The 26,308-nt window shown below is 42.2% G+C and overlaps 1 protein-coding gene across 2 annotated transcripts in view; it reads left to right on the top strand.

Moving 5' to 3' along the window:
* Positions 1-26,308, top strand: part of ddo (D-aspartate oxidase) — a 61,936-nt gene that overhangs the window by 22,938 nt on the left and 12,690 nt on the right. For both annotated transcript variants that reach the window (XM_080192898.1, XM_080192900.1), the window contains exons 2-4: positions 3,951-4,125; positions 6,708-6,816; positions 12,858-13,034. In XM_080192898.1, coding sequence (XP_080049024.1) covers positions 3,954-4,125; positions 6,708-6,816; positions 12,858-13,034 — 458 coding nt within the window. In that variant the 5' untranslated portion in view covers positions 3,951-3,953. The remainder of the gene's footprint in view (positions 1-3,950; positions 4,126-6,707; positions 6,817-12,857; positions 13,035-26,308) is intronic.

Here is a 26,308-nt window from a genome sequence, read left to right as displayed (position 1 = left end):
CACACATCTTTGGACTGTGGGAGGAAACCAGAGCACCCGGAGGAAGCCCATGCAGACACGAGGAGAATGTGCAAACTCCACACAGACAGTGACCCAAGCTGGGAATCGAACCCAGGTCCCTGGAGCTGTGAAGCAGCTGTGGTAACCACTGTGCTACCATGCTGCCCAATGCACTGCGGAAATTTACCAAGACTCCTTTGATAGCACTTTCCAAATCCACAAATACAGGGGCGTCTGGGCAACAGGATGTGAATAGAGGGATATGGTCTCCGGAAGGGTAGGGGGTTTTAGTTCAGCCGGGCAGCATGGTTGGTGCAGGCTTGGAGGGCCGAAGGGCCTGTTCCTGTGCTGTAATTTTCTTTGTGTTTTGTTCTTTATACCACGATCTAGAAGATTAAGGGCAGCAGATGCTTGGAAACACTGCCACCTGCAAGTTACCCTCCAAGTCACTCATCATCCTGACTTCGAAATATATCACCGTTCCTTTGCTGGGTCAAAATCCTGAAACTCCCTCCCTAACAGCACTGTGGGGGTACCTACACCACGTGAACTGCAACAGTTCAAGAGGGCAGTTTACCACCATCTTCTCAGGGGCAATTAGGGACGGGCAATAAATGCTGGCTTAGCCAGTATAAATTATGGGGATGGGGGAGGATAAGAGTTTCACCAAACACACTTCCCCATTCAGTAGAACTAAAGTAAAATTCTTCCGATGCTGAAATTTGAAACAAAGACAGAAAATGCTGGAGAAACTGAGCAGATCTGGCAGTATCTGTGGAGAAAGAAAATAGACTTGCACTGGGATTCTCTAGTCCAGTGGATAGAGTTTTGGCTGAGCGCCAAATTCTCCATTTTTGGTGGCAGGATGAACGAGATTGGAGAATTTGGCGTTAATGTTTTGAGTCCGTATGAGTCCGTCCAAAGAGGAGACTTGAAACGTTAACTGTTTCCTCTCTCCTCAGATTCTGCCAGAACTGCTGAGTTTTCTAAGCATTTTCTGGTTTAATCTCCGTTTGATATGCCTGACTGCAGAAATATACCACCAACACGTCTCCTGTTCCACCTGAGGCCCAAACATGCTAGATCACAACTACACAACCACCGCTCTGTCACCCACCTACACTTTGGCAAATCAGACCACAGGCTGTGCCCCTACTCCCAGCCTACAGCAAAAACTGAAATGGGAGAATCTGTTAAAGAAAGTCGTGCAATGTTGGTCTGAGGAATCGGATAATCTCCCTTGGGATTGCTTAGAGTCAGTGGACTGGTCAGTATTTAAAAACTCTGCGAAACGGCCTGAATGAATACGTCACTACGGTAACTGACTCCATTAGTAAGTGTGTAGAAGACTGTGTGCCAAAGAAACAAATCCGTCTGTTTCCCAACCGGAAACCATGGATGAACAGGGATATCTACTTCTTGTGGAAGTCCAGGGCTGAGGCATTCAAGTCAGGTGACCCTGACCTACACAAGAAATCCAGAAATGATATACGTAGTTCCATCAAAAATGCCAAAAGAAAGCACTGGACCAATCTAGAGTCCCAAGCTAGCCACATGGACACCCGCTGAATATGGCAAGGTCTGCAAGACATGACAGGCTATAAGGTGAAGGCATGTGAAATCGCCAGCTCCAATGCACCCCTCCTCAATGAGCTCAATGCATTCTATGCCCATTTTGAGCAAGGGGTCAGCGAGAGCAAGCCCACACCATGGAACAAAATGGTCATCTACTTCAGGAAACGTAGTGGAGAACATTCCTCTGCCTACATCAATGGGGATGAAGTAGAAATTTCCACGGCAACACTACAGTTAAGAAAGCCCACCAACATTTTAATTTCTCATGAGGCTAAGGAATTTGGCACGTCTACTACCACTGTCACCAACTTTTACAGATGCACCATAGAAAGCATTCTTTCTGGTTGTACCACAGCTTGGTATGGCTCCTGTTCTGCCCAAGATCACAAAAAATTACAAAGAGTCATGAACGATGCCTAGTCCATCATGCAAACTGACCTCCCATCCATTCATGTTGCCTCAGAAAGGCAGACAGCATAATCGAGGACTCCACACACACATTCTCACTTCCACCTTCTTCCATCAAGAAAAAGATACAAAATTCTGAGGACATGTGTCAACCAATTCAACAACAGCTTCTTCCCTGCTGCCATCAGACTTTTGAATGGCCCTATCTCACATTAAATTGATCTTTCTCTGCACCCTATGACTATAACAGTATATTCTGCACTCTTTCCTTTCCTTCTTTATGTACAGTATACTTTATCTATCTAGCATGCAAAAAAATACTTTTCACTGTGTACTAATACACGTGACAATAATAAGTCAAATCAAATATCGAGGGCTACAGCTATGACTTCAGATTGACGTTGAGAAAACTGTTCCCATTATTGGTCTATAAGATTGAATATCACAGATGAGTTTGTTCCTACTGGTAAGCAGACAACAGACAGAACATGCAATACAACAGTAACTATTGTTCTTGCACCATCAGCTTCTAATCTACAGGGACCAGGGACAGTGGTAGTTGAGAGTGAGAAGGATAAGGAATGCAAAAACATAAAGTAGGCTCTATAAATTGCCCTCTGACTTACTAATAGTTTTCCTGTTTGCTATAAATGTAAGAAGAATAAGCTAAGCCAGTTGGACCCTGATGAGCAATTGTTTGTTGTCTGTCGGGATTCTGATAACAGTCAAATTGAATACATGCATTTTTCCTCCTGAAACACTGCTTTTCCTTTCTCCCTTCATTTCTTTGTTTCTCTATCCTCGCATTAGTGAGCACATTAGCAAAATGGTAGTTTCTGTGAGTGCTTCTTTACTTTGGTGTTGCTGTGTGGTGTTCTATTCAGCTGGAGTCAGAACCTTGCTGTCTTGATGAAAGCAATATGATTGACTCTGACAACATATTGTCTTTCATAGCCACAAGCAACACCAAAGTACTTTTTGAAGTAAAGGCACTGTTGTAATATAGTAGCTTTTTTAACCACCTCCTTCTATCTCTGCAATATAGCCCATCTCCAGCCCTGTCTCAGCTTACCTGCTCACCATCACTTTAGACGTTTGGTGGTGCTGAACTTGAATTTTACTGAAAAAGTGAGACATTTTTGTTGATGCTTTTCATCTTGCACTAATCAGGACAATTCACAAGAATACAGATGACAGAAGAATAGCAGTTGATACTGTATGAGAAGAAAAGTGCTTATTGGTTAGCAAGTGGACTTTGATGGAAACAATACTTTGAAAAATGCAAGAGTTGATGGTGGATGGCAGTTAACTGCCAAGCATTGTTTGAAATTTAAACCAGGCATCATGAATCTGATTGCCCTAAAGAATGAACCAGTGAATGGCAGTCACTTATTTTGTTTAGCTGAAACAGGTGCAATGTGTGGACATGTTCTTTCTGTGGCAAAGAACAGGGTCCTGTGCATTAATATACATAGCTTCCAGTACACACAAAGGTGCCACACTGTGAGCCTAACTGACAACCATGAATTGATTCTCAGTGTAATTCACATTTAATTAGCAAATTTTGTCCAATTGCAGAATCTTACTCATAGTCGATTATAGTTTTGAGTTTTCAATGTCTGTTTTTTCAGCGACACCACCACTTTCTCAAGGACAGTTAGGGATGTGCAAAATATATTGGACATACCAGCAATGCCCACATCCCATGAATGAACTAAGAAAACTCCCCAAATAACCCACCTCCAGATTGGTTTCCTTCACATAGTAATGGCGTGGCTTTCCTGAAGTATAAAATCTGGACAGAAGCCACTTGTTTTGTTCTGCTTTGTTATCTCAGGATGTGGAGATGCCGGTGTTGGACTGGGGTAATCTCAGAACAGAATTTGAATTTGACAGCTTTATATAATTCTCATTCTTGGGATTAATTTAAGTATGTCCTTTGGGACTTCTGTATTTTTTCCATTCAGACCATGAACAAGATCCGAGTTGCTGTGATTGGAGCTGGTATTGTAGGATTATCTACTGCTGTATGTGTAGCGGAGTCTCTTCCAGATTGCTCCGTTACAGTGATTGCTGAAAAATTCTCTCCATACACAACCAGCAATGTGGCTGCAGGAGTTCTCAGCCCACACTTCTCTCCAGGTGAGCTGGCAGTGAATCAGTTTGCACTACATTTGAATGCAGATTCCATTACAAGGATCAAGCTGCAAAATCCATTGCTGGAATAAACAATGCAATTGTTTTGGGATCCAACAACAGCAACAATTTACGTTTATAAAGAAAAGAGTGACAGATTTACTTAATATAGTACCCATTGGGCATCTTTAGAGTGCTTTATACCCAGTGAAGCTTTCGGAATATTTGCATTGTTGTAGCAGCCAATTTGCACACAGCAAACTTGTCCAAAAGGCAAAATGATAAAGACTAAATAGTACCTTTGACATTGTAATACTTCCCAAAGCACTTCAACTAAAATTTGACATGGGATGGGACTCTCCGGCCACGCTCACCCCAATACCTGAAAATCCCGCCCGAGGTCAATGGACTTTTGCATGATCTGCCGCCACACCCCCCCGCCCCCTCCCCCCCTTCAATTCCCTTGATAGGCGGGATGAGAAAATTCTCCCTATGGACTCAAATAGTGAAATAGTAATGGAGGTGACCAGAAGCTTGATCAATAGAGGTAAGGAGAAAGGAGAGGTAGAGAGATTTAGGAAAAGCAGTTCTAGAGTTTAGAGACTAGGCAGCATTAGGTGGCACCTGGGGAGGGTGTACAAATAGAGGATATGCAATAGGCTGGAGAACTGGGAGCATTCTGGGAGGTTACAGAGATGGGGAGGGAGGGAGAAATACCATGGGTGGATTGGAACTGCGGTGTGAGAATTTAGAATTGGAGGCCTTGTGGTCAGTGAGCATGATGAGTGAATGGGAATTAGTGTCAGATATATTACAGACAACAGACATTTGATAATCTGAGGTTTATATAGGTGTGAGGCCAGCCAGGACAGAATTGATTAGTCAAGGTACATGGATGAGAGTTTCAGCAATGGCTTAAATGGGAGAAGTTGGACTATATTTTGAAAAGTAATTATAAGTGAGAGTACTTTGCAACAGTGACGACACTTTAGAGAGTTTTTTATTGGCTGTAAAGCACTTTGTGATGTCTCTGGTCATGAAGGCAGTTATATAAATGAAAATTTTTATTTTATGTGGCATCAGAATTTGAATTTAGAGTCAAACAGAATGCCAAGGTTATGAACAGTCTGGCTCAGTCTTATTTGCCTGGGAAGAAGATGAAGTCAAAGGCTGGTGAGTTGAGGTGTTGGTGGGAACCAAAGGTAATTGTTATGGATAGCAGGAGGGTTCATTTAAACAGCAATCATTTCTTCTATCACTGCCCAACTGTAAACAAAAACGTATATATTTTTTCCCTCTTTGTGAGTGGTTGTGTATTCCCCAAATCCTCGGTTTTGGTGTGATCCAATTTTCTATTAACAATCACACAACAGATTTGAGATAGGATGAACTCAAAGGTTTGGTTGATTTGCACATGCTCAAAATGCGAAAAGAGGGTTTGCAATGTCCCTCTGCATTCAGATCATAAGGAGAAGGATAGAGAAAAGAAAACTGAAAGAAATATTGTTTCATGTGGGTTCCAGAGCCCAGAATCAAAGTCTATTGAGATATTCCTTCATGGAGGTCAGTGCGTTGAAAACCAATGCTGGATAATTCACTTTTCCTGTAGTGTTGACTTCACATAGAATCCCTACAGTATAGAAGGAGGCCATTTGGCCCATTGAGTCTGAACTGACCACAAACCCACCCAGGCCCTATTCCCATAATACCAAACATTTACTCTGCTAATCCCCCGACACTAGGGTCAATTTACCATGGCCAATCAACCTAACATGCACATCTTTGGACCGTGGGAGGAAACCGGAGCACCCGGAGAAAATGCACAGATGCAGGGGAGAATGTGCAAACTCTACACAGTCACCTGAGGCCGGAATTGAACCTGGGTCCCTGGCGCTGTGAGGCAGAAGTGCCAACCACTATGTCACCATGCACCCTAATGATGAGGCAGGCATGTTACCCAGAAGTTCGAAGGGGTTTTATTTCTTATAACTTTTTCTGAGTAACTATTAGTGGAACCATGTTGGAATCATCCGAAGTTTTTGATTTAACTCACATTTTCGGATGGTTCACAGTGCATGGCAGTTGCCCAGAAGAAACTTGCACTTCTGGGCAATTGTTGTGCAAGTGCTTATCTCTGAACTTCTGCAAGGGAGTACCGTTCCCAGTCCAATTTTGGGAAGCCTGGACATTATAGCCCACAACAGTTTTTACATTTTGCTACATTTGGGTAGACGGCAAATGCCACTGGAAGGACTAAATGATCTGTTACCATGTTGTACTTTGAATTACAAAGAGAGCTAGCATTGCAAAAAGTACTTATCCCTGACGGGTGATAAAATGACGTCCATATGTGAAGGTTGAACAATATTATTAAAGGTAAGTAAACTAACATTCCAGTTATTCTTATCACAGTTTGAACATTTTTGTGAAGGCAATGACAGGCTTATGTCAATAATAGTCTGTTCTATTTTTGGCAACCATTCTGTGCCTTAATGGGTGTGCTTTCAGCTGTGTATGTGTGTTCTGATTGCTTAGTTTCATTTTTACTGATTCTAGTTTCGACATGTATTCTATCTTGTTCAAATCAGAGACACCAGTTGAATGGCAGAAACGCTGGTTTGAAGATACATTTGCTCACATCTTCTCTATTACACAATCAGCAGAGGCACCTGATATTGGTATACAGTTCCTATCTGGGTAAGGCAATCATTTTCAGTTTCGTTTATATGTTAAATCAGAGACTTACTGGTGAAATTTATTAGGATTTCACATTTCAGGTGAGACATTAAACGTTGGTCCATCTGTCTTTACTTATTGTGGCTGTACTGGCTCTTTGAATGGTCTATCCAATTGTACCCACTCCCCATGGCTGATGTAATTGTGGCATTAATGCCTACATCCTTTGGCTCTCCGGTCAGTTAATAACCTGTCTAACTCGGTCTTGAGTATATTCAATGACCCAACTCCACTTATAACCCTGGAGCAGAATTTTAAAGATTAACAACCCTCTGAGGTTAGAAATTCCTCTTCATCTCCATCCTCAGTGGGAGACCCCTGAAAAACTGCGCTCCTGGTTCTAGGTTCCCCCACGAGAGGAAACATTGAACAAAGAGCAAAGAAAATTACAGAACAGGAACAGGCCCTTCGGCCCTCCAAGCCCCTAGTTGCTACTTGACTGAACTAAAACCCCCAACCCTTCCGGGGACCAAATCCCTCCATTTCCATCGTATTCATATATTTGTCAAGATGCCTTTTAAAAGTCACTATCGTATCTGCTTTCACTACCTCCCTTGGCAGCCACCATCCTTTGGGTAAAAAACTTGCCTCATACATCTCCTTTAAATCTTGCCCCTCACACCTAAACCTATGCTCCCTAGTAATTGACTCTTCCACCCTGATTATATCCTTCATAATCTTGTAGACTTCTATCAGGTCACCCCTCAATCTCCAACATTCCAGCGAGAACAAACCACGTTTCTCCAACCTCTCCTCATAGCTAATGCCCTCCATACCAGGCAACATCCTGGTAAATCTTTTCTGTACCCTCTCCAAAGCCTCCACATCCTTCTGGTCGTGTGGCGATCAGAATTGAACACTATATTCTAAGTGCAGCCTAACTAAGGTTCAATGAAGCTGCAACATGACTTGCCAATTTTTAAACTCAGTGCCCCGACCAATGAAGGCAAGCACGCCATATGCCTTCTTGAATATCTTCTCCACCTGCATTGCCACTTTCAGTGACCTGTGTACCAGTTCATCCAGATCCCTTTGCCTATCAATACTCTTAAGAGCTCTGCCATTTACTGTATATTTCCTATCTGTATTAGACCTTCCAAAATGCATTACCTCACAGTTGTCCAGATTAAATTCCATTTGCCATCTCTCAGCCCAAGTCTCAACCAACCTATATCCTGCTGTATCCTCTGACAGTCCTCATTGCTATCCATAAATCCACCAACCTTTGTGTCATCAGCTCCGAAAGCTTGTGGCTTGTGTTACCAAATAAACCTGTTGGACTTTAACCTGGTGTTGTGAGACTTTTTACCTCCCCTGTAGGCAGTGAGGATACAAAGATTTCTCTCAAAACCCCAGCAATTTCCTCCCTTGCCTCTCTCAGTATTTTGGGGTATATCCCATCAGGCCCTGGGAACTTGTTTACCTTAGTGTTTTTCAAGAACCCCAAATTCTCCTCCTGTTTGATCTCAACATGAGTCAAACTATCTACACATCCTTTCCCAGATTCATCATCCACCAAGTCCTTCTCTTTGGTGAATACTCATTTAATACCTCGCCCATTTCCTCTGGCTCCATGCACAGATTCCCTCCTCTGTCCTTGAGTGGGCCAACCCTCTCCCTGCCTACCCTCTTGCTCTTTCTATGTGTATAAAAAGCCTTAGGATTATCCTTCATTCTGCTGGCCAGTGTTTTTTTTGTGACCCCTTTTTGCCCTCCTTACTCCTTGCTTAAGTTTCTTTCTACTCACCTTGTATTCCACACTTGCTTCGTGTGATCCCAGCCTCCCAGCCTTGACAAATGCTTCCTTTTTCTCTTTAACTAGTCTCACAATATCTCTCGTTATCCAAGGTTCTCAAAACCTGCCATACTTATCCTTCATCCTTACAGGAATGTGCCGGTCCTGAATCCCTATCAACTTACACTTGAATGCCTCCCACATGCCAGATGTTGATTTGCCCTCAAACATCCTCTCAGCATCCAACTTGTCAAGTCCTGTCAGGATCTTACACGTTTCAATAATATCACCTCTAATTCTTCTAAACCCCAGTGAGTGTTAACCTTTCCTTATAAGACAACACCTTCAGCCCAGGAATCAGCCTAATGAACCTTCTCTGAACTGCTTCCAATGCAAATATATCCTTCCTTAAGTAAGGAGACAAAAAGTGTACACAGTACTCCAGGTGTAACCTCACCAATGCCTTGTATAGTGGTAACAAACCTTTCTTACTATTAAACTCTCCTCCAATACCACCACCACCCGTTCCCCACACACGTTGCAATAAAGGCCAAGATTCCAGTTGCCATCCTAAATTATTTTTTCATATTTATGTCCAATAATCTTTTAAAAGTTATGCTTGAACCGACTTCCACCAGTCTTTCAGCTGATGCCTTCCAGATGGTAACAACTTGTTGTGTAAAAGATAAACTCTCCTTTTTTTGCCTGAATATTTTTGCCAATTATCTTAAATCTGTGTCCCTTGGTTACAAACCTGCCTGCCAGTGAGAGCAGTTTCTCTATGCTGTTTGTTCATTCATTGGTTTATTTGTTCAATTTCACTGGTGCCTTAGTCGGGCCATTGACATTGTCTTGCTTCTTGTCTGGTGTGCTCCAAGGCTCCCTCAGTCCATATCTCAACGTCATCCCACCATCCGATTTTTCTTCTCCTTCTAGTGTTTTTACCCTCAATTTCTCCTTCAGTTGTTGCTGGGGCAAGGCTGTCAGGTATATTTGACTATCTTTCTCTCTCCTACACCGACAAGCATACCCTCACATGGGCGACACCATGGCACAATGGTTAGCAATGCTGCCTCACAGCGCCAGGGACCGGGTTCAATTCCCAGTTTGGGCCACTGTCCGTGCGGAGTCTGCACATTCTCCCCATGTCTGCCTGGGTTTCCTACAGGTGCTCTGGTTTCCTGCCACAGTCCGAAAGATGTGCTGGTTAAGTGCATCAGCCCATGCTAAATTATCCTAATATATCCAAACAGGCACCTGAGTGTGGTGACTAGGGGATTTTCACAGTAACTTCATTGCAGTGTTAATGTAAGCCTACTTGTCACACTAATAAATAAATTTAAACACTAGTTGCACTTAACAAACCTTTTGATTCCTGAACTTCTCCTCTTAATCTAACCCACTCATTTGTTTTCTGTCCACCCAACTGATTCTGAGCATCCTTCACCATGCCAAAACTTCAAAAGCTGTGATCTTGGTCTCATCCTCTTTCCTCACAGTCCAACTCTCACATCCATGGAGGGAAACATTCCACACTAATGACTTCACTGGACAGTTTTTCCAGCTTCATGCTGATGCTTCTGGGCTTCCAGATGCTACTTAACTCACTGGTCATGCCTCTTGCTAATCTAACCTGGATTTTACTGTCACCTGTAATTTTGGTAACTTTGAGGTAAAGGCGTTATGGGTTCAGACTGGCAATGGAATAGTAAAAGTTGAAAGCATCGAGATAGAGGCTGTGGACAATTTCAGATACCTTGGTTCAATGTTAAACAGCAAAGTTTCTCTACACGTATTCCGTCAAACCCCAAGTGTAAGTAAGATTTCCAGAGTAATGTTTAAAGAACAGCTGAGAGCTCTCCCAATGTTGATCTTCAACCAAAGCCAGAAACCTTGCCTAATTGATTATTTATCTTGTTTGAGGTGTGCGTGTGGGTTCCAGCACTTAGCTACATAACAGTGATGGTTGCTGTAGAAAAGTAAGTGCTTTGGGACATAAGGTTGTGAGTACAAGTTGTTCTTTTGTTTTTATGTTATACAGATTTAGATAGTATATTATAATAGGAATACGTGTTGTAATTATAAGTAGCAGATGCATATGGAATGCTGTTAATTGAAAATAATCGCGTGAAAAGGAATCGTGGAGCACATGCCATTTGAGTGGGTCATTTCAAGCACGCCCTGCCAGCCTCTCGTACTTTATGGAGGATGCCTTACTAGGGGACGTTAAGAATTTGTTGCAGCATTAAATTGGGCTAGCGAGTGGTGCTAATCAACGTGGGAAGATTGTAACTGAGTTTGTAAAATAGAGCAGTAGGGGAACTGCGGAACAAAGTTGGAGTGTTGACAGGATGAAAGATGGGAAAGGCCTCGGGAATAATGCCAGAGGTAATAATAGGATCAGAGCAAATAAAGCAGGTGTGCTTATCATCTGACAGGGGCAGACAATTCAGAGGAGGCAGAGTCTGTGGCCCAGTGTAGAGGTGTTCAGGCAGAAGTGTGAATTGCACAAAGAAATGCACTTTTAAAGATCTGTGAGGGCTTGAATGTTGAGGGCTGCTGAGAATATCTAATTTCATAATTCTCATGTTCTATAAGTTTTAGTTTTAGGAATGGAATTTTAATTGGTGACTGTGTTGCATTTTCCTGCTTTTTGTGAGCAGGACATATCTGGTCAATTTTCCATGTTGCCGGATAGATGCCAGTGTTGTAGCTCTACTGGAACAGCTTGGCGAGGAGCATGGCAGGTCCTGCAGCATAATTCTTCAGTACTATTGTCAGATTATTGTCAGGACTCGTAGCCTTTGCAGCATCAAATGCCTTCAGCCATTTCTTGACATTATATAGGGTGAATCGAACTGGCTGAAGACTATCCTCTTTGATCCTGGAGACCTCAAAAGGAGGCTGAGATGGATCATCCACTCGGTACTTCTGGCTGAAGATTGTCGCAAGTGCTTCATCTCTGTCTTTTACACTGATGTGTTGGGTTCCCCCATCATTGATGATGGGGAGGTTTATGAAGCCTCTTCCTCCAGCTACTTGTTCAATTGTCCACTGTTATTCACAACTGGATCTGGTAAAATTGCAGAGCTTAGATCTGATCCATTGGCAGTAGGATTCCTGGTTCTAACACGTGCTGCTTTCTGCTTGATGTGCAAGTAGTTGTAACTTCACCAGGTCCATTTTTAGGTGTGCCTAGTGTTGCTCCTGTGCTCATCATTGACCCACGGTTGATCCCTGGTTTAAGAGTAATGGTGGAGTAGAGGATATGCTGGGCCATGAGTTAGGTTGTAGTCGAAAACAATTCTGCTGCTGGTGGCCTGCGGTGCCTCAAGGATACCTGGTTTTGATTTGGTCAAGGTGTTTGGTAGTGGAAAGGTTAGGTTTGGATCATGATTTACCTTCAGAGGTTCATGAAAATGAAGAAGGGAGTTGGGGAGAATCAAATGAGTCTGATGAATTGGATAGTTGGGATATGAGTAAGTACCAACAGTTACTCCAACACAAGTTGTGCCTGAAACCAGTTAAGAGCCGAATCAGAGTCAAAGTGACATGTCTGATGAAATGGGGGGGAAAGCGATCGGCTTCTGTATAATTTTTCCCCATAAATAAGGTTAGGGAGGGAGGGGGATGGTGGGTGTGCAGGTTCCACGCGAACTTTTGTGCACTGTGATTGCCTTTAAAAGTGGGACCCCGATAAAGTTGCTGGTGAAATGGGCTCAATCAGTGGGACCCACCCTCTGCCATTTTTCTTTCAATGTTCCCACCAATTCGGCAGAGAAAGCTGCCGTTGGCACCTGTGGCTTCGATGCCATTTTCCTTGCCTGTTATCGGCCTTTGCTGATATTCAGGGAAATCCCACCCTCCGATTCCATGATTCAATGAACTGCATGGCATTTATCTTTTAGAAAGCCTACCACTGGACTCAATATTGCTGGCAATGGAAAATGCCGACCAGTAGGAACATGTATTCATTTTCACCAGCTTTGAAATTAAATAGCTTCTTTAATTTTGGAATATCTTGATTTTAAATACAACACCAAATTGCATTTAGATAGCACCTTTCATTTTGTAAAATATCCCAAAATGCTTTACGAGATAAAATTTGACTCCGAGATGTGTAATAATAGAATCAATAAAAAAAGAGTAGATTTAACAGAGCAACTTGAAGGAAGGGAGAAAGGGAGAAAAGTTTAGGAACGTCAAGGTATAAAAATATTACATTGTTGTTCTGCCTGATTATATACATTTTTTAATGCTTTTCTAGGTGGGAACTATTCAAAGAGCCTCCTAAGGAACGTATCCCATTCTGGTCCAACACTGTGCTAGGATTTCGGATCATGAATGATGCTGAGCTGAAGAGGTTTCCGCATGTTACCTTTGGTTGGATGTACACCACTTTGGTTTGTGAATGTGCCAACTACTTACCTTGGTTGGAAAAACGGTGAGTGTTTTAACCTGAAAATGGGATGCCCCCCGCCGTTATGGTTGAGTTGGTTGCATCCTTGTCTCTGAGACACAACATGCCAGGTTCATACATAGAAACATACATAGAAACTAGAGTAGGCCATTTGGCCCTTTGAACCTACTCCACCCATTCATTTTGATCATGGCTAGTCATCAAATTCAGTATCCTGATCCTGCCTCTCCCCAACATCCCTTGATCTCTTTAGCTCCAAGAGCCACATTTAATTCCTTCTTGAAACCACGCAATGGTTTGGCCTTAACTACTTTCTGTGTTAGTGAATTCCACAAACTCTCCATTCTTTGAAATTTCTCCTCACCTCAGTCCTAAAAGGTTTACCCCTTATCCTCAAACTATGACCTTTAGTCTGGACTCCCCCACCATCAGGAGTATCCTTTCTGAATCTCCCCTGTCTCATCTGTGACAATTTTATAAGTTTCTATGAGATTCCCTTCTCACTCTTCTGAACTCAAAATGAATATAATCCTAACCGATTTGGTCTCTCATTATATGATAGACCTGCCATCCCAGGAATTGGCCTAGTAAACCTTCACTGTACTCCTTTTATAACAATAAATCCTTCCTTAGATAAGAAACCAAGACTACACACAGTACATCTTCACATTGGCACAGTAGTTAGCACTGCTGCCTCACAGTGCCAGGGACCTGGGTTCAATCCCCATGCTTGGATCAGTGTTTGTGTGGAGTTTGTATGTTCTCCCCATGTCTGCGTGAGTGTTCTCCATTTCATCCCACAATCTGAAAGACATGGTGGTTAGGTGCATTGACCCAAATAGGCGGTGGAATGTGGCGACTAGAGAAATTTCATTATAACTTCATTACAGTGTTAATGTAAGCTTTATTTGTGACTAATAAATAAATAAACTTTACTTATTCCAGATGTGGCCTCACCAATTCCCTATATAACTGCAGTAAAGCCAACATACCATTTGCCTTCTTTACTATCTGCTGCACCTATGTGCTTACTTCCAGCGACAGATGCACAAGGACACTAAGATCTTGCTGATTATCCACCTTTCTTAATTTATAGCCATTTAGATAATCTGCCCTCTTGTTTTTGCTACCAATTTGGGATAACCTCACATTTATTCAAATTATACCGCATCTGCCATGCATAGGCCCACTCACTCAGCCTGTCCAAATCACACTGAAGCGTCTCTGCATCCTCCTTACAGCTCACACTCTCACCCAACTTTGTAACGTCTGAAAATTTGGAGATAACACATTCAGTTCCGTCCTCCAAATCATTAATATATAACGTGAACACTTGGGGTCCTAGAATAGATTCCTGCAGTACCCAACTAGTCACTGCCTATCAATCAGAAAAATACCCATTTATTCCAGCTCTTTGCTTCCTTTCTGTTAACCAGCTTTCTGTCTATCTCAAAACACTACAAACAATGCTACATAGTAATCAGCTATGTGAAACCTCTTTGAAAACCATCTGAAAGTCTAAATAAACCGCATCCACCAGTTCTCCCTGGTCAACACTACAAGTCACAACTTCAAAGAATTCCGATAGATTTGTCGAGTATGATTTCTCTTTTGTAAATCTATGCTAACTTTTGTCTGATTATACCACTGATTTCCAACTGCTGTGCTGTGCAATCCTCAATAATGGACGCTAGCAACTTCTCTACTACTGAGCATAGAATGACTCCCACCATTCTTTGGTGGGAGTCATAGCCAACATGCCAAATTTCCTTAGCCTTCCGAGAAAGTAGAGGTGTTAGTGGGCTTTCTTAACTATAGTATCAGCATGGGGAGACCAGGACAGATGATCTGGACACCTAAAAACTTGAAGTTCTCAACTCTTTCTATTTCATCCCCCTTGATGTAGACAGGGGCATGTTCTCCTTTTCACTTCCTGAAGTTGATGACAATCTCCTTTGTTTTGTTGACATTGAGGGAGAGTTAATGTCATTGCACCAATTCACCAGATTCTCTTTCTCTTTCCTGTACTCTGTCTCATCATTGTTTGAGATCTGACCCACTATAGTGGTGTCGTCAGCAAACTTGAAAATTGGAGAGGAATTTGGCCATGCAGTCATAGGGGTATAAGGAGTACAGCAGAGGGCTGAGAACACAGCTTTGTGGAGCACCGATGTTGAGAATGATTGTGGAGGAGGTGTTGTTGCCTATCCTTACTGATTGTGGTCTGTGAGTTAGGAAGTTCAGAATCCGGAGAGAGGAGCTGAGGCTCAGGCCATGGAGATTGGAGATAAGTTTTATTGGAATAATAGTGTTGAAGGCTGAGCTGTAGTCAATAAGTAGGAGTCTGACATCGGCGTCTTTGTAATCTAGGTGTTCCAGGGTTGAGTGCAGGGCCAAGGAGATGGCATCTGCTGTGGACCTGTTGTAGCAGTAGGCAAACTATAGTGGATTCAGACAATCCAGGAGGATGGAACTGATTCATGGCATGACTAACCTGTCGAAGTACTTCATAATGATGGATGTCAGAGCCACTGGACGATAGTCATTAAAGCACACTGCTTGGCTTTTCTTAGGTCTGGCCCAAAAATTAAAATTCTAAATTGGGACAAGGCCAGTTTTGATGGTATTAGATCGGAACTTCTGAAAGTTGATTGGTAGAATCTGTTGACAGGCAAAGGGACGTCTGGTAAGTCGGAGACTTTCAAAAGAGCATTAACCAGGTTCAGGGTAAGCACATTCCTTTTAGAGTGAAGGGCAAGGCTGATCAAAGTAGGTACTCTGGATGACTAGGGATATTGGGGCCCTGGTCAAGAAGAAGGAGACATGTGACATGTATAAGCAGCTGGAATCAAGTGGATCGCCTGAAGAGTATAGAGAATGTCGGTGTAGCATTTGAGAGAAATCAGAAGGGCAAAAAGGGGATGCGAGATTGCTTTGGCAGAGAAAGCAAAGGAGAATCCAAAGAGCTTTTACAAATACATAAAGGACAAAATAGTAACTAGGGAGAGAATAGAGCCTCTTAAAGATCAACAAGATCATTTATGCACAGATCCACAAGAGATGGGTGAGGTATAAATGAATATTTCTCATCAGTATATACTGTTGAGAAAGGCCTGGATGATAAGAGACTTGGGGAAGTAAGTAGTGATGTCTTGAGGAGTGTACATACAGAAGAGGTGGTGCTGGAAGTTTTAAAGTGCATCAAGGTAGATAAATCCCCAGGACCTGAAGAAGCATATCCTAGGATGTTGTGGGAGGCAAGGGTGAAATTGCAGGTCCCCTAGTAGAGATATTTGAATTATCAATATCCACAGAATATTGAATGAGAATTTGCAATAAAACCAAAAGAGAAAATGCTGGAAAATCTCAGCAGCTCTGGCAGCATCTGTAAGGAGAGAAAAGAGCTGACATTTCGAGTCCAGATGATCCTTTCTCAAATCTAAAAGACATAGAAAGTGGGAGATATTTATACTGCAGGGCAAGGGAATGAAAGATGAGTCATAGCCCCAGAAACCAGAGGAATGGGTTGCTAATTGCAGTCTAAAGAGAGAATAAAGGGTGTAAATGAATTTAAGATGCATGGTTAGTAAGTTTGCTGATGACGCCAAGATTGGTGGCATAGTGGACAAAGAAGAAGATTATCTCGGATTGCAATAGGATCTTGATCAATTGGGCCAGTGGGCTGATGAATGGTAGATTTAATGGTAGAATGGTAGAGTTTAATTTAGATAAATGTGAGGTGATGCATTTTGGTAGATCGCAGGGCAAGGCTTACTCAGTTAATGGTTGGGAGTTGGGGAGAATTATAGCACAAAGAGATCTAGGGGTTCATAACTCCTTGGAAGTGGAGTTACAGATGGACAGAATGGTGAAGGAGGCTTTCAGCATGCTTGGTCAGAACATTGAATACAGGAGTTGGGACGTCTTGTTAAAGTTGTACAAGCCATTGGTAAGGCCACACTTGGATATTGTGTACAGTTCTGGCCACCCTATTATAAAAAGGTATTAGTAAACTAGAAAGAGTGTAGAAAAGATTTACTCCTATGCCATTGGGACTTGATGGCTTGAGTTATACGGAGGGGCTGGATAGACTGGGATTTTTTTCCCTGGGGCGTAGGAGGCTGAGGGGTGGTCTTGTGGGGGTCTATAAAATAATGAAGGGCATCTTTCCCCAAAGGTAGGGGAGTCTAAAACTAAAGAGCATAGGTTTAAGGTGAGGGGGAGAGATACAAAAGGGGCAATATTTTCAAACAGAGGGTGATGACTGTCTGGAACGAGCTGCCAAAGGTAGCAGTGGAGGCAGGTACAAATTTGTCTTTTAAAAAGCATTTAAATAGTTACACAGGTAAGATGGGTATAGAGGGATAGAGGCCAAATGCAGGCAGGTGGGAATAATTTAATGGTAAAAACCGGGTGGATGGACAAATTGGGCCGGAGGGCCTATTTCCATGCTGTAAATCTCTATAACTCTAACTTGCACTCATCAGCACAAACACGAGAATTTCAAATGATCACAACAAGTTATACTACAGGAAAAATGGGTGTTGATTGGTTGGCAAGTCGCCTCTGATGGACCAAGTTGTTGCCATGTAAAAAGCAAAGAGATCTGTAGGCTCTCCAAACCTCCAGCTAATTCATAAAGGGCACAAGGCTTGAACATATTCCTCTTATTTGCAATTAACAGGTTCTTGTGCATGAATGTAAGTTGCTTCTGACAGATATAAATGCCTTTAAAGCTGTCAGTGAATCTAACAATGGGTGTTTTATTTTGGGTATTGTGGACCGATCGAGGACAGTCTGTACTGTGCCTATTACAAACACCAGAAGAAATGTGTTGATTGATTTGATTCGCCAGTCACTAGGATGACTGGCTTACATACCTGGCATCGCACCAGCACTGACATTTATGCATGACTTTGCTCAGTTGTGTGATAAGCAAAGTATTAATGGAAATTACCACCATGTTGCCGCTATAAAATGACTTGCTTCAATCTGTTTACATTTTTAAGATGCTTCTGCATTCCAGGACATCTTGAGGTGGACATCTTTGGCCCAAATGTGGCACTATAGTAACACAAACCGTATACTCTTCTGGAGTATTGGCAGTGGGCTGACTAATGTATGTTCAAGGTTAAAACCCCACAATGAATGTACAAAGACAAAGCTGGGAGTATAATACGGGACGCACATTCAATGAGTTCAACAGACTGGAACATTATTGGATTTGCTAAATTTGACTAGGTTACATACTTTAAATAATCCTTCTTGGGAGATTATGGCCAGAATTCTCCAGCCATTCACATACTGTCACCACTGTCAGAGAGACTGGAGAATCCCAGCTGCGGGTGAAGTCTGAGAATCCGGCCCTATACCTGTAATGCTGCTTGCACTCGTGCAACATCACTACTGAGATAAATTCTACAATTAACTAAACCTTCATGTTCATTATTCTCTGACATTGACGTCTTCAATGTACCTTATGATATAGTGCAGTGCCTAGGAAGCTCACTGTGACTTTGCAAGTCAAATTGCCCCTACAAATCGATGTACTATTTTTCATTTACTTTGTTATTTATCATTAACTACACTGAACTGCTGCCATCTTCAATACAAAATAAATCTGCACCACTACAAGACAGTCAGACCAGGAAAATTAGATTACATATGATGGAATGTCAGGATAAATAATGTTCCTTTGTAGAAGACTTGCCACTTGGTAGCACATTAAGTCAATATCAATGCCAGATGATTATAAACCTTTTCAAGAGTAATAAATTAGCTGATTATTAATTCTGGAGATGTCTGAATAGTGTGGTAGTGTTGCTTTGAAATGTCATTGCCAGTTTGAAGAATGTACATAGTTCTACTTTGGTAACTGAGCTTCTGGGAAACAGCAGGGACAGTAATGTTGGTGAACTTCTGATTACAGTCAATGGCCCCATTGTGAGTTTCTGTTTTCCTGATGCAGCACCTGAAATTCATATAATTTGATTACTTTTTTAAGCTCATTTAATGTAGAAAGTTTTCTCAGGCGTACCTGTTGAGAAGAAATAGATTTGGTGTAGTGCTTATATGTTGAGAGCAATTCATGAATGATCTTTAGCACAAGATCGAAATGGAAAATCAGAGGGGTTTCAGTATAAATACTGAACCAATGGACCAGTTAATAACAATGGCTTGTGTGGAAAAAACAAACATTCACAATTTTCTTTAAATAAAACTGCTGTTGTGATAACCGATAAAAATGTCTATTAGCCAGACCATTAAAGTATCAATAACAGAAGCTATAAGCACTATTGTTTGATAGAGCAAACGCAGCACGGGTTCGTTAAGGGGAAGTCGTGTCTGACGAATTTATTGGAATTCTATGAGGATGTGACAAGTGCGGTGGACAGAGGGGAACCGGTGGATGTGGCGTTTCCCGATTTTCAGAAGGCGTTTGATAAGGTGCCGCACAAAAGGTTGCTTCAGAAGGTTAGGAGGCATGGAGTTGGGGGGCAAGGTGTTAGTGTGGATAGAGGATTGGCTGTCTAATAGGAGGCAGAGTGTAGGGGTCAATGGGTGCTATTCAGATTGGCGGTTGGTGACTAGTGGAGTGCCGCAGGGATCAGTGCTGGGGCCTCAACTATTTACCATTTATATAGATGATCTGGAGGAGGGGGCTGAAGGTAGGGTGTCGAAATTTGCCGATGACACAAAGATAAGTGGAACGGCAAATTGTGCGGAGGGTGTGGAAAGTCTGCAGAGGGATCTAGATAGGCTAAGCAAGTGGGCGAGGACCTGGCAGATGGAGTACAATGTTATCAAGTGTGAGGTTATCCACTTTGGCAGGAATAATAGTAGGAGGGATCACTATTTAAAGGGCGAAAAGCTGCAGCATGTTACGGTGCAGAGGGACCTGGGGGTCTTTGTGCATGAGTCGCAAAAACCCAGTCTGCAGGTGACCAGGAAAGCAAATGGGATGCTGGCCTTTATAGCGAGGGGGATTGAATATAAAAGTAGGGAGGTCTTGCTGCAACTGTACAGGGCATTGGTGAGGCCGCAGCTGGAGTACTGTGTGCAGTTTTGGTCGCCGCACTTGCGCAAGGATATTTTGGCCTTGGAGGGAGTGCAGAGGAGGTTCACTAGGCTGATACCGGAGATGAGGGGGTTGAACTATGAAGAGAGGCTGAATAGACTGGGTTTGTACTCGTTGGAGTTTAGAAGAATGAGGGGGGATCTTATAGAGACATATAAGATAATGAAGGGGATGGATAGGGTAGAGGTAGAGAGATTCTTCCTGCTCAGAAAGGACAGCAGGACTAGAGGGCACAGCCTCAAGATAAGGGGGGTGCAGTTTAGAATGGAGTTGAGGAGGAACTTCTTCACTCAAAGGGTGGTGAATCTCTGGAATTCTCTGCCCGTTGAAGTGGTGGAGGCTACCTCGCTAAATATATTTAAGTCACGGGTAGATAGGTTTTTGGTAGGCAGGGGAATTAAGGGTTATGGGGAGAAAGCGGGAATGTGGAACTGAGCCGCTTCAGATCAGCCATGATCTTATTGAATGGCGGGGCAGGCTCGAAGGGCTAGATGTCCTACTCCTGCTCCTATTTCTTATGTTCTTATGTTCTTATTTTCACTAGCAACCTCTTTATTGTGTACAAATAAACATGGAGTCATTGACAAAAGAAGTTAGAGGAAAGATAGCTTATTATGAAATGTAAGTTGTCAATCTTCTCTGCAACTGTGCCAACATATTGGCATCCTTTTTGAGCATCTGTATTCTCACAAAGCATGACTGAATTAGCACAGAGTATGAACGGCCTTTGAGAGTGGATGGGGAGGATAAGTTGACATGGAATGGCTTGGGTGGGGTTGAGGGTATGAGGTGTGAGGGATGGAGCATCTAAAATATAAGCAAACAACTGGGACAAAGACCACTAAGCACTTGGCTGCCCAGGTGGCCACATCCTATCTGTTTCTGGAGGAGTGGGCCCACACAATCCTGTACGCCAGAGTGAAAACTGGATTTGGTGGAACATTTAAAAGTGGATCTGCTGAGTTCAGGAAGTTCCTGATTTTGTGATTTTGTGTATGATTCACTATCAACATTCTTGGGGTTACCCTTGACCAGAAACTTAATAGAACTAGTCATATAAATATTGTGGTTACAAGACTGGATCAGAAGCTGTGAATTTTGCAGACAGTAACTGACCTCCTGACTCTCTAAAGCATGTCCACCATCTATAAGGCACGAGTCAGGAGTGTGATGGAACTCTCCACTTGCCTGGATGAGTGCAGTTCCACCATGAAGCTTTACACTATTCAGGACAAAGCAGCCTCCTTGATCGGCACCCCTTCAACATTCAGTCCCTCCACCACCAATGCACATCGGCAGTTGTTTGTATAATTTGCAAGATGCACTGCAGAAACTCACGAGGGCTTCTTCAACACTACTTTCCAAACCCACAACCTCCACAAGGGCAGTAGATACTTAGGAACAGCACCCAGAATCCCCCCCGCCAAGTCACACATCATTCTGACGGGAAAATATATTGCTGTTCCTTGACTGTTGCTGGGTCAAAATCCTGGAACTCTCCCCTTAATAGCATGTGGGCGTGTCTACATTAGATTGTCTGCAGCGGTTCAAGATGGTGACTCACCACCACCTTCTCGAGGGCAATTAGGCTTGGGCAATAAATACCGGTCTAGGCAGTGAAGCCTACATCCTGTGAACGAAAACAAAAATCCTGGGATTTCATCTACCCTTTTCCAAGATGACGAATGGGTTGGTGGGTTCTAACTGTCCTTGCCTTTTTGTGGGAAAGTCATTCTTTCTTCGAGTCCTACTTTGACCTCCTTTCTCGTCTCTTTCCCATTCTGTTGATGGCTCGAGCAATGCCATTTCTACTCTCAGTCTCAACTGGAAAATCAAATCAACTTTCCTTTCAGTTTCCACCCTGCTTTTACCTTCATGGGGTTTGGGCATTGCTGGCAAGACCAGCCTTTGCTGCTCATTCCTAATAGCCTCTGAACTGAGTGGCTTGCTAGACCATTTCAGAGGGAAGTTAAGTGTCAACCACATTATTTTGGGTCTGGGGTCACATGTAGACCAGACCAGGTAAGGATGGCAGATTTATTTGCCGAAAGGATATTGGTCAACCAGATGTGTTCTTAACAACGATTAATAGTTTCATAGTCACCATAACTGAGATTAGTTTTATATTCAAAAATGCAGTTGCCGTGCTGAGATTTGAACCCAGGTCCCCAGAAGATTTGCTGGAACACTAGATCACCAGTCCAGTGACATGACCACTACACCACCATCTCCCCATTTACCAGGATGGACATTATTAGGAAACATTCAGTAGGCTCGTTCTTATGATCATTGGAGATCATTTTGGACTCGTACAATAATGTAGAAAGACGCCATTCTGACTTTTCGAGTCCCGAGTGAGCAGTTTTTGTTCTGCAAAGTCTGGGAGAAGATTCAATTTCCCAGTGAAGATTTTCAGTAAAAACTGAGCTTTGATGTGCCAAAATATGTGAAATTAAATAAAATGTCACATTCCACAAAGGAGCTAAAATAATCTACTTAATCTCAAAACATGCTGAATGCTTTTTAAATGTTTTGTATTCAGGGCTTCAAATACTATTGAGGACTGTAACTAATGTCCTTCAGAGCATTCAGCGACAAACAGAATAATTGGATCTTGATCCCCTGTAAAGTCAAGGGACATAAATGAAATTGTTCTTGGGATCTGGGTCATAATCGTCTGACAACCCAACAGCTTCTCGGCTCATACTGACCGAATTTGGTTGCACAATGGTCACTCGATTGTTAATCCAGTGTGACAGTCACTACACCACTGTGTCCATTCACAATCCAGTATAACAGTTACTACACTACTGTGTCCATTCACAATCCAGTATGACAGTTACTACACTACTCTGTCCATTCACAATCCAGTATAACAGTTACGACACGACTGTGTCCATTCACAATCCAGTATGACAGTTACTACACTACCGTGTCCATTAACAATCCAGTATGACAGTTATTACACTACCGTGTCCATTCACAATCCAGTATAACAGTTACTACACCACTGTATCCATTAACAATCCAGTATGACAGTTACTACACTACCGTGTCCATTCACAATCCAGTATAACAGTTACTACACTACTCTGTCCATTCACAATCCAGTATGACAGTTACTACACCACTGTATCCATTAACAATCCAGTATAACAGTTACTACACTACTCTGTCCATTCACAATCCAGTATGACAGTTATTACACTACCGTGTCCATTCACAATCCAGTATAACAGTTACTACACTACTGTGTCCATTCACAATCCAGTATAACAGTTACTACACTACCGTGTCCATTCACAATCCAGTATAACAGTTACTACACTACCGTGTCCATTCACAATCCAGTATGACAGTTACTACACTACTGTGTCCATTCACAATCCAGTATAACAGTTACGACACGACTGTGTCCATTAACAATCCAGTATAACAGTTACTACACTACTCTGTCCATTCACAATCCAGTATGACAGTTACTACACTACTGTGTCCATTCACAATCCACTATGACAGTTACTACACTACTGTGTCCATTCACAATCCAGTATGACAGTTACTACACTACTGTGTCCATTCACAATCCAGTATAACAGTTACTACACTACCGTGTCCATTAACAATCCAGTATAACAGTTACGACACTACTGTGTCCATTCACAATCCAGTATAACAGTTACTACACTACCGTGTCCATTAACAATCCAGTATAACAGTTACGACACGACTGTGTCCATTAACAATCCAGTATGACAGTTACTACACTACTGTGTCCATTCACAATCCAGTATAACAGTTACGACACGACTGTGTCCATTCACAATCCAGTATAACAGTTACTACACTACTGTGTCCATTAACAATCCAGTATAACAGTTACTACACTACTGTGTCCATTCACAATCCAGTATAACAGTTACTACACTACCGTGTCCATTAACAATCCAGTATAACAGTTACGACACGACTGTGTCCATTAACAATCCAGTATGACAGTTACTACACTACTCTGTCCATTCACAATCCAGTATAACAGTTACTACACTACCGTGTCCATTCACAATCCACTATGACAGTTACTACACTACCGTGTCCATTCACAATCCAGTATAACAGTTACTACACTACCGTGTCCATTAACAATCCAGTATAACAGTTACTACACTACTGTGTCCATTAACAATCCAGTATGACAGTTACTACACTACTCTGTCCATTAACAATCCAGTATAACAGTTACTACACTACCGTGTCCATTCACAATCCACTATGACAGTTACTACACTACCGTGTCCATTCACAATCCAGTATAACAGTTACTACACTACTGTGTCCATTCACAATCCAGTATAACAGTTACTACACTACTGTGTCCATTAACAATCCAGTATAACAGTTACTACACTACCGTGTCCATTCACAATCCAGTATAACAGTTACTACACTACTCTGTCCATTCACAATCCAGTATAACAGTTACTACACTACCGTGTCCATTCACAATCCAGTATAACAGTTACTACACTACTCTGTCCATTCACAATCCAGTATGACAGTTACTACACTACCGTGTCCATTCACAATCCAGTATGACAGTTATTACACTACCGTGTCCATTCACAATCCAGTATAACAGTTACTACACCACTGTATCCATTAACAATCCAGTATGACAGTTACTACACTACCGTGTCCATTCACAATCCAGTATAACAGTTACTACACTACCGTGTCCATTAACAATCCAGTATAACAGTTACTACACTACTGTGTCCATTCACAATCCAGTATAACAGTTACTACACTACTGTGTCCATTCACAATCCAGTATAACAGTTACGACACGACTGTGTCCATTAACAATCCAGTATGACAGTTACTACACTACCGTGTCCATTAACAATCCAGTATAACAGTTACTACACTACTCTGTCCATTCACAATCCAGTATGACAGTTACTACACTACTGTGTCCATTCACAATCCAGTATGACAGTTACTACACCACTGTATCCATTAACAATCCAGTATAACAGTTACTACACTACTCTGTCCATTCACAATCCAGTATGACAGTTACTACACTACCGTGTCCATTCACAATCCAGTATGACAGTTACTACACTACCGTGTCCATTCACAATCCAGTATAACAGTTACTACACTACTGTGTCCATTCACAATCCAGTATAACAGTTACTACACCACTGTATCCATTAACAATCCAGTATGACAGTTACTACACTACCGTGTCCATTCACAATCCAGTATGACAGTTACTACACTACTGTGTCCATTCACAATCCACTATGACAGTTACTACACTACCGTGTCCATTCACAATCCAGTATAACAGTTACTACACTACCGTGTCCATTCACAATCCAGTATGACAGTTACCACACTACTGTGTCCATTCACAATCCAGTATAACAGTTACTACACTACCGTGTCCATTCACAATCCAGGATGACAGTTACTACACTACCGTGTCCATTCACAATCCAGTATAACAGTTACTACACTACCGTGTCCATTCACAATCCAGTATGACAGTTACTACACTACTGTGTCCATTCACAATCCAGTATAACAGTTACTACACTACCGTGTCCATTCACAATCCAGTATGACAGTTACTACACTACCGTGTCCATTCACAATCCACTATGACAGTTACTACACTACTGTGTCCATTCACAATCCAGTATAACAGTTACTACACTACTGTGTCCATTCACAATCCAGTATAACAGTTACTACACTACTGTGTCCATTCACAATCCAGTATAACAGTTACTACACTACCGTGTCCATTCACAATCCACTATGACAGTTACTACACTACTGTGTCCATTCACAATCCAGTATAACAGTTACTACACTACCGTGTCCATTCACAATCCACTATGACAGTTACTACACTACCGTGTCCATTCACAATCCACTATGACAGTTATTACACTACCGTGTCCATTCACAATCCAGTATAACAGTTACTACACTACTGTGTCCATTCACAATCCAGTATGACAGTTACTACACTACCATGTCCATTCACAATCCAGCTAATCAATTCTTAAAGGTGCAGCTCTGAAGACTCACATTCTAGTCAGTATTCTGTAAACTGTGTGTGCCTTTATGTGCTCTGTTTGAGACCAGAACTCTCCATTCATCTGACGAAGGGGAAACCCCCGAAAGCTTGTGGGTTTAGTAT

Source organism: Carcharhinus amblyrhynchos, chromosome 7, assembly GCF_965287045.1.
Source record: "Carcharhinus amblyrhynchos chromosome 7, sCarAmb.v2.hapA, whole genome shotgun sequence".
NCBI classification, from domain to species: Eukaryota; Metazoa; Chordata; class Chondrichthyes; order Carcharhiniformes; family Carcharhinidae; genus Carcharhinus; species Carcharhinus amblyrhynchos.
Note: the sequence above shows the minus strand (reverse complement) of the source record. Positions and strands in the feature narration are given on the sequence as shown.